The following is a 9,870-nucleotide window of genomic DNA, read 5'->3' as shown; positions in this document are numbered from 1 at the left end:
ACAACATCTTTTATATATAATGAAAACTACATGCGATTTATAGGACTCATAACATGCGATTTATTGAAACTCCAAACTTTCATGTTATGAACGTGCGAATTCTTGGACTCATAACATGCGGATTGAAATTTTGATTAGATGTTTTATACATGCGATTTATGATAACATAACATGCGAAACCAGAATTTAGGTCTAACTTCGCATGCAAATTGTTAGACTCATAACATGCGAACTTAAACACTTTGATTCCATATCAATTATGCTCTAATAACATTGAAAACCTTCAAATCAATTATAATCATACAAAAATCATTACACCAAGTACACAAACAACTGACATTGAACAATTTAAACATCTGAATTAACAAACTTACTATTGGAACACTCATTTACACCACTTGTATTTGAATTTGCATTTGAAAAAGAATTAGGATTTATGACTTCATCGATAGTAACTCTCTGATATGCAGACAACTAAACGTGATCACCGACCGATCGAGCATCTTCAAACTCAACATTTGTATTCCGTCCTTTACTACTCCGTGGATCCATTGAAAACAACAATCGTTTCAAACCCTAACGCACAAAAACGAAAACTGCAGTGTATTGCTTTGAGAATTATGAAAATTTGAAACTGATATGAATCATAATTACCGGGTTAGTGGTGTAATGAACTTCTTGCGATCTAATTATTGAATGAATAGACTAATTTGCCCTCAGTTGATTGAATGAATTATCTGATATACCCTTACGAAAGGAAAATGAATCAGGGACACGTGTACGGCTGTGGATATAATGTACGTAATGTAGGCATAGGGTATTTATATTCTACACTTCCTCTCTCTCTCTCTCTATATATATATATATATAGAGAGGGAGAGAGAGGAGATTGAGAATCCTGTAAAAAGGGGCTTGAGTGTGAGAAGTATGAGAAATATTGTGGGGCTGACATGTGTCCTTGAGTTATATTAATTCAAAAGGGTAAAAAAGTAATTTACTTAATAATTCAATTAAATGATAAATATTCTCATAACCGTCTGGGAGTTATTTTAGGATTCCGATTTGGTTTTTTAAAGATCCTTTAAGAATCTGTGATTTATTTGTCATCTCGTATAAATCTTCAAGATCGCAAGAAGTTATCATCGTCATTGTAATACGGTTTTTTTCTGTTCTGTGCGAAAATCTATTGTGTGGTGTTTTAAACCTGCAGTTCAGTATGTGTTCTTCGTATGGTGTTTTAAAACTACATTCATGGTGTTTTAAACCTGTAGTCCAGTATATGTTCTTTGTATGTTCTTCGTATGGTGTTTTAAACTTGCATTCATGTTGTTTTAACCTGTAGTCCAGTATGTGTTCTTCGTATGTTCTTCACATGGTGTTTTAAACCTTCATTTACACCTGCATTCATGGTGTTTTACACCTGGATTCCAGTATATGTTCTCCGTATGGTGTTTTAAACATGCGTTCCAGTATATGTTCTTCGTATGGTGTTTTAAACATGCGTTCCAGTAGGCTTCATATCATGCTATACATAATTTTTTTATCTATATAAATATAACAATATGGTACTCATATTAAAGATAAAAAAACTCGTTACTATGGTGTAATTTATTATTAAAAAAAACATTACCTATAAAAAGTTATTGACGTTCAAAAAAGATGGGTGAAACTTGCATGTGCATTAAAGTTGAAGCCAGTTTCTTTATTTAAAAATACAATATAAAAAGACGCTATTACCCCTAATCTTAGCCAGATTAATAAAAAAATAAAAAACATAATTTACATTTTAAGCCTTTCTTGATCTCAACCATTAACTATAAGATCTAAGAGCTTAAAACACTTCTTACACTTCTCACAAAACCACAATTTTTTTACACTAACCTCACCCTATATATATAATTTCACAACTTATTAGCTACATTAGAAATTTAGAATCTATTTTTACATATAGATGACTCACAAATAGTAGGTGACCCATAAATATAATCGCAAACAATCCTTCATTTTAAATCTATTTATGAGTATGCTACTATAGCGTTGGTCTAAGGGATTTATGTGATAGGGGTAAAATTGTCAAAGTTCAATTTCATTAAATTAAAACAATAAAAAAGACAAACTGGAGAAAGCGGGATATGAAGGCGTATCTGATTTTTTTTTTCACACAAATAAAAATATATTTCTTATTTTTGTTATTTGGTTACAGGTAACGAAACATATGGATTTTTATATCTATTTATTTTCATTCTATGTGTAAATCATACTTAGTATTTTTTTTTTTTTTTTTTTTACATTTTGGAGGTCATCCAATTCATAAATCTGGTTCAACCAAAAGTTTATAGAGTATAAGCTTCACACCGTCAACTTTGAGTCACTAAATTACTGATTCAAAATTGTTTTTCAGAGTGATCACATGTAAGCGCGCTTTCAAGAGACTTTATAAAGCATCAGTCTGACCTGTGCCGAATTTGAGTTAGGGGCTGTTTGGTGGCCTCTTAATGACCATTCAGATGTTACCTCTTAATGGTTTAAAACCTCTGAATGAATAAGAGGTAACCTCAAGTCTGAATGGTTAAGAGGTAACATCTGAATGGTAAATCATCACATGTCACATTCTTCTACCTTGTCATTGGTAAAATTCTTTATGTCACATTCTTCTACCTTCTCATTGGTAAAATTCTTTATGATTCTATTAAGAGGTAGCCTCTTAATGACGATTCAGAGGCTACCAAACAGCCCTTACTTGGTGCTATAACTTTTGACCCCACGCCCCCATAACGCGGGGGTTCACCGCTAGTTATTTCTTATATACCGACTTAGGTACCGGTTTATGATCAACCCGGTTTTTACCCGACCCAAACTTATTTGAATAGATTCAATTATATTCCAACTAACCGATTTATAACTTGAACCGATTTATATACAAATCAATTTTGACCAACCCAGCTTGGTTTATAACCCGAACCGGTTTGGCAAAACAAGCCCGATTTGTCCACTCTTAAGTAAAGTGCACACATGATGTATTAGCAAAGAATGAAAAGAAAGTAGAAAGACGCGGAGAAAGAATCAAATATCCCGAAAGGCCCACACGTAATTACCAGGGTGATGAGCTGGTTTTGCACTGTCCATATAAAATGGAAAAAAAGACTCAAAAAAGAAGCATGGATTGAAGCACCATCTCACACGCAAATACATTTCAAAAAAGTGTGTAATGGTTTTTGACTTGACTTTAAAACTAGAGGCCATGATAAAACAAGATATATCCATTTTTGTTATACTATTTTTTATTTGTTATTTGAGATTTTAAAATTGAAATGGTCAAACACAATTTGTTAAAAGTGGATTAAAAATTGTTTTTAACTTGTTACCATCTTCCAAGTAAATCACATAGCTGTTTTTGTCATTTTAAATTTTATCTAGTTATTAAAGTATTGTTTTCTAAAACAGATGAAAAAATAACTTGTATGTAAATATAAATGTTTAGAATCGTGTATAGTTAAAAATCACTAAAATAGCTAAAAAAGTATTATCGATCACACTTATTTACGAATTAAAAAGTTAAATATCACCGTCGAATATAATAATTTTAAATATTTAATTGGTCTTTTATACCGTTCCTAAATATTATATACAGAAGTTTCTAAGGTAATTTTGAAAAAGTAATGATTTGCATTTGATAAATTTTTTTATTATATTTTCTTAAGATACAATATTTTTCAAAATTAATGCAATTTTGTTTCTTTTGGAATTATAGCATCCGGGGCTATAATAAACCCCAAGTTCACTTCTCTCGGTATTTAAAATGCTAAAATGTTCTTTATTTTAATTTATTTTCAGTTTTCATCAAAGATATACTTTACTTCTTTGCTTAACAATATGTAACACTTAAATAAACAACGTGTTCATTAGTTTTTGTATATTTTTAATATTTTCTTTAACAATGTAACACTTAAGAACTTGTTCATTAATTTTTATATATTTTTAATATAAATTTTATTGAAAACTACATTGTGTATCTAAACTAACGTACTTGTCGAATATGGCGAGAATAAGACACAAAACTAAACACACACAACTAAGTAATATTCTAAATAAAGATTGTAAAAAATAAAACCTCATGATCCATTACTTTATAAAAAAAATAGTAATAATTTAACAAAAAATAATAATAATAATAATAATAATAATAATATAATTATTAAAAAAAAGAAGTTCTTTTCTGACCAAAAAGAATGTTTGGACAGAGTAAATATTATAACTCAAACACATCAAACATCTTGTACAGCACTTATCCAGGGAGTTCGATCATAGAATTTATTATTTTTCTATGTTCCCACTCTCTTTTTAAAACCCCTTTGGGCCAACTTTCTTCTATACCCTCCTCATCACTCATTTGTTCCCACAATTCACCGCCCCCACCACCAAATCTTCCATTCCACCATCAAACAAACAAACAAACAAACAAATCTTCATTATTATACAATGGATTGCTTCAGATCCCCTACAAGATTCTTGATCTCCACCATTGTGTTTGTCTTATTTGTTTCATCACTTCAGTTTCATTACACAGGTTTGCACTTTTGTTTGTCTTTTTTGTCTTTCATTGTTCAATTGTTTGTGTTCTTGAAGGTTTTGATTGTCATTTTGCTTGTATTGTTTCTGGGTTTTTTTTTTTTTTGATTGGTTGATGGTTTTTTTTTTTTTTTTACTGTTTTGAATTGTGTAGTTTAGTTGACTAATGGGTATTAAAGATTTTAAATTTGTAATCTTTTAGGAATGGGATGGTTATTATTTGATCAAATTGGCTTCTGGGTTGTGAAAATTGAAAAAAGGTTTAATCTTTTTGGGGATTTTTGATTTGGAGGCTCTGTTGATTAATGGGTTTGGGATATTTTAAAGATTTATGAATATGGTTATGAAAATCTAGTGAAGATTAGTGGCTGTTATTTTATTTATGATGAAATGGTTTGATTTTTCCTGGCTTTTTGATAAATTTAGGGTCATGTTTTATATAAAGTTATATTGCAGATGAAGCTCAGTAATTGTCAAGTGATTTTTCTGTTATGTTCTATAATCTAAATTGATCATCAGCCCTAATTCTTATGTTTGATTATCTCGAAATCATAGAAAAAAGAACAATGAGCTATCTTTTTCTGAGTAGACTATTCTCATTCAATATTCAAGATTGACTTAATTCATAATTCATAAAGGTTTTCACTTGAGCAAAAGTCTTATTCATCATTATTGCAAAAGTAGATTAATGCATATTAATGACGAAGCTATTTCTTTCGAAAATTTTCATACCTTTCTTGATGGAGAATTATTCGTTACTTGCAGAAGCCTACGATGCACTTGACCCGAATGGAAATATCACAATTAAGTGGGACATTATTAGTTGGACTCCGGATGGCTATGTTGTAAGTACCATTAACTCGAGTTTAAACCATTGATACAATGATTAACAGAGTCTAAACGTCCGGATTCGGTGAAATTTACCAATTGTCTACGGTTATTTTTTGTTCTTTGGGGCGTATGAGCAAAAAGTTATTTAATTTATGATTTTTGAGTACAACTAATAATCAAATTATTTAATTTATGATTTGTATAGGCTGTTGTTACTATGTTCAACTTCCAACAATATCGACACATTTCGGCTCCAGGGTGGACTCTCGGTTGGACCTGGGCCAAGAAAGAGGTGATATGGAGCATGATGGGCGGTCAAGCCACCGATCAAGGAGACTGTTCACGATACAAAACTTCACCTCCCCATTGCTGCAAGAAAACGCCTTCAATCGTTGACTTACTACCCGGGACTCCTTACAATCAGCAAATAGCAAATTGTTGTAAAGGTGGAGTTATCAACTCGTGGGCCCAAGAGCCCAATAATTACGCGAGCTCGTTCCAGCTTAGCGTTGGTGCAGCAGGAACCAGTAACAAGACGGTTAAACCGCCCAAAAACTTCACGTTGCTTGCACCGGGCCCCGGGTATACATGTGGACCGGCTGTAGTTGGTAAACCGTCGAAGTTTTTAAGTTCAGATGGAAGAAGAGTGACTCAAGCTATGAGTGAGTATTCTTTTATCAAACTTGTAGTAGAAAATGTGAAATTACGATTTTACCCTTCAATGATTTCTAATTCTGTATGTTTGTTTGCAGTGACGTGGAATGTTACGTGCACGTATTCTCAGTTTCTGGCTCAGAAAACCCCTACTTGTTGTGTATCGCTCTCGTCGTTTTACAACGATACTATTGTGCCATGCCCGACATGCACTTGTGGGTGCCAAAACAACGATACTAACCCTGGAAGTTGTGTGAAGTATGTTTAGATTTTTTAGCTTCTCTTTTTACAATATTTATCATGAGTAAAATGTCATTTTCGTCCCTGAGGTTTGGCTACTTTTGCGACTTTCATCCAAAGGTTTGTTTTTCTGCATCTAGATCCAAAAGGTTTGAAATCGTGTCATTTTCATCCAACTCGTTAACTCCATCCATCTTTAACTTTAAGTCAAGGTTATTTTTGTCTTTTTAGATATTTTTTTGTGATGATTAAAGGGTTTGGGTGGGGAGAAAGTCAATAGAGGTGGATCATTATTTCTTTAATAAAAAATGTCTAAAAAGACAGAAATGCCCCTCATTTAACGGAGAGTTAATGGATGGAGTTAACGAGTTGGATGAAAATGACAAAGTTTCATACCTTTTGAATCCGGATGCGGAAAACTAAACCTTTGGACGAAAGTCGCAAAAATGGCCAAACCTCAGGGACGAAAATGGCATTTTACTCCTTATCATTTTATCTAATTTTTATTGACAAATACTGACTGTTTTGCAGCCCAAACTCACCATATCTAGCTTCGGTTGTTAACGCTCCTGGTAAGAACAGCTTAACACCGCTGGTTCAGTGTACGAGACACATGTGTCCGATTCGTGTTCACTGGCACGTGAAGCTTAACTACAAGGATTACTGGCGGGTGAAAGTCACGATTACAAACTTTAATTACAGGATGAACTACTCACAATGGAATCTAGTCGTCCAACACCCTAACTTCGACAACCTTACTCAAATATTCAGCTTTAACTACAAACCGTTGACTCCTTACTCTACTATAAGTAAGTAATCGTTTTCTTAATGATTAATTAGTGTTTCAAGTTTAAAACTTAAACACAACTTATGGCGATTTCTAACTTATTTTTATACAGATGACACTGCTATGCTATGGGGCGTTAAATTTTATAACGATTTTCTTAACCAAGCTGGACCGATGGGGAATGTTCAATCAGAATTACTCTTCCGAAAAGATAAATCGACTTTTACTTTTGATAAGGGCTGGGCTTTCCCGCGTAGAGTTTATTTTAACGGCGATAATTGTGTTATGCCACCACCAGACGCGTACCCGCATCTCCCGAACGCTGGTTCTCGGGGAAAATGGTCGTTATTTGTTTTCTTCATGACATGTTTGACTTTCATCTTTCTCTTTGAGTAACTGATCGAGGTGCGTTTTCGTCATGCACGTTTTGTATAGTGCTTGCTTGGTTAGAGATGTTTAAACTTCTATTAGAAGGTAACGGTTTTTTCGTTCTTTGCTTGTAATATAATACTCAAATTTTCGACATCTTTTGGTAACAATATACAAAATTTGTGTAGTAAAACAGTCTCATGAAATACATACAATCCCTTGTGTACCTCGTTTCAACTTTCAACGTTATGTCACGAGTTTCGTTCTTTTAGTATCAAAACGCGTACCACTAACAAAGTGTGAGAATAATGGTGATTAAAAGAATAAGAACATAACCAACGAAACCAGTAATGTTAACGGGCCAGCAAGGGTTTTACGGGCAGAGTTTGGCAGGAATGGGTATGATTCCGGTGGAGGAAGCATGCATTCTTCACCGTTGAAGTAGACTTTTCTTGGAAACGCCCAACCTTGCTTGAAAGTGAACGTGTTTTGGTCTTTTTGTAGTAGCACCTCCGACTGTATATTTCCCGTTGGCCCCGCTTCCATTAAAAGATCGTTGAAGAACTTCATCCCATAAAACATGCCGGTATCATCTGCACAACCAAAATAACAAAGACAATAAATGCCACATCAGCACGTAGATACACATGCAATGCCATATGTTTGACTCATCAGCAGTTTTGTAGTACCCGACACTATATGATGTATTAGGCATAGTACTTACTTATAGACCCGTAGGGAACGAGGGGCTTGTAGTTAAAGCTAAAAACTTGAGTAACGTTGTTGAGATTAGGATGTTGAACCACAAGCGTCCATTGTGTGTAGTTCATCCTATAGTTGAAGTTCGTTACTGCGACCTTTGCTCGCCAGTAGTCTTTGTAGTTTTGCTTTACGTGCCAGTGAACCCTAATAGGACACATATGGCGAGTGCATTGAAGCAATGGTGAATTGTCTTTTTTCGGCGTATTTACTCCAACAACACTTAGAAGCTTAGAGTCACTCCTACGAACACAATCCAAACCATTAGATTTTAAATTTATAGAGAAAGTAGAAACCCCGACTTATGTTTGAGAATTTGTAATCTTACTTGACACATTTGTTCTTATTTTCACAACCACACGCACACGTAGGACAAGCTGTGATCGTTTCATTGTAGAATGATGAGAAAGAAACACAACAACTTGGGTGTTTTGAAGCCAAAAACCGTGAATACGTGCATGTCACATTCCACGTCACTGCATGTACACAAGCCAGTCATTAGTCATTAGTCATTGACCTCGAGTCAGAGTCAAAGTCAAAGTCAAACTATACGGTATTTAAAACAAGGAACTCTTACTTAACGCCTGAGTTTTTCTTCGGCGATCAGGAGTAAGAAAAGTAGTTGGAGGAACAACCCTTGCAGGTCCACATGTATACCCTGGTCCAGGACCTAGAAGAGTGAAATTCTTCGGTAGTTTGACCGTCTTGTTTGACGTTCCGGCCATCCCAACGCTAACCTGAAAAGCCGAGACCGCAGCCGATGGATCTTGACCCCATGCCGCTACCACCCCACCTTTGCAACAGTTGGAGAACTGTTGGTTGTACGGAACACCGGGTAGCAAGTCCACAACCGTAGGGGTTTTCTTACAACAGTGTGGCACATTGGCTTTAAACTTTGAACAGTCTCCTTGTTCGGTGGTTTGCGCCCCGACCATTGACCATATCACTTCTTTCTTAGCCCATGTCCATCCGAGGGTCCACCCTGGCGCTTGGATGTGACGATACATCTGGAAATTGTTCATCGTTACCGATGCCTATCAACAAAACATTATGAATCATCTCATAAAAACATCAAGAATCACTAAAAATGGTAAAAACGACAACTTTTTGACTTTTCGTACCACATAACCATCCGCGGTCCAAGACATTATATCCCATCTGATCGTTATATTTCCAGTTGGATCAAGAGGATCAAAAGCCGCTGCAAAACAATCATATCGTTATGTAAAGTCACATTCTTGTACACCTACGAATTTAAAAACATGCACTACCCGAAAATGAACATAGCGCAAGAAATATCCAAGCAGAGATGACGATCCTCATAGCAACGTTTCGTGTGTCTTGTAACTAACTCGTTAGGAGTTGTAGGTGTTATAGAGGTTCAAGATGGATCACCTACTGGTTGTTAGATTTTGAACATATATATATACACACACACACACACACATATGACACATTGTGTGATTTATAAATTTGTCTGGTGGGATTTCTGTTTCTTGAAGCAAAGACTTTCTGTGATGGGTGAATCAAAGAAAAGTGGGAAAAAAAAGTCAGGAGTATTACCCCAACAGCCACATGTTTGTTAAGAATGTGACAGTTAACCTGACTTGATCTCACTTAAACCGTCACATTACTATGACTAGTCATTTTTTGTGTTACAA

At 34.7% G+C, this 9,870-nt stretch overlaps 2 protein-coding genes across 2 annotated transcripts; one reads left to right on the top strand and one right to left on the bottom strand.

The window, feature by feature from the left end:
* Nucleotides 1-4,355: 4,355 nt before the first annotated feature.
* Nucleotides 4,356-7,658, top strand: LOC110912390 (protein COBRA). Its single transcript, XM_022157086.2, has 6 exons — nucleotides 4,356-4,567; nucleotides 5,335-5,414; nucleotides 5,606-6,062; nucleotides 6,153-6,312; nucleotides 6,826-7,103; nucleotides 7,194-7,658. Exons 1-6 carry the CDS (start codon nucleotides 4,480-4,482, stop codon nucleotides 7,475-7,477), a joined length of 1,347 nt encoding a protein of 448 aa, XP_022012778.1. The 5' UTR covers nucleotides 4,356-4,479; the 3' UTR covers nucleotides 7,478-7,658.
* Nucleotides 7,582-9,648, bottom strand: LOC110912391 (COBRA-like protein 4). The gene is made up of 6 exons (XM_022157087.2): nucleotides 9,481-9,648; nucleotides 9,331-9,410; nucleotides 8,787-9,243; nucleotides 8,538-8,685; nucleotides 8,175-8,452; nucleotides 7,582-8,043 (listed from the first exon to the last, which is right to left on the bottom strand). The coding sequence occupies exons 1-6, from the start codon at nucleotides 9,530-9,532 to the stop codon at nucleotides 7,766-7,768; spliced, it is 1,293 nt and encodes a 430-aa protein (XP_022012779.1). The 5' UTR covers nucleotides 9,533-9,648; the 3' UTR covers nucleotides 7,582-7,765.
* Nucleotides 9,649-9,870: the final 222 nt, after the last annotated feature.

Source organism: Helianthus annuus, chromosome 15 (genome assembly GCF_002127325.2).
Source record: "Helianthus annuus cultivar XRQ/B chromosome 15, HanXRQr2.0-SUNRISE, whole genome shotgun sequence".
In the NCBI taxonomy this organism is placed as follows: Eukaryota; Viridiplantae; Streptophyta; class Magnoliopsida; order Asterales; family Asteraceae; genus Helianthus; species Helianthus annuus.
The sequence above is the reverse complement of the archived record's forward strand: the minus strand, read 5'-3'. Positions and strand labels throughout refer to the sequence as shown.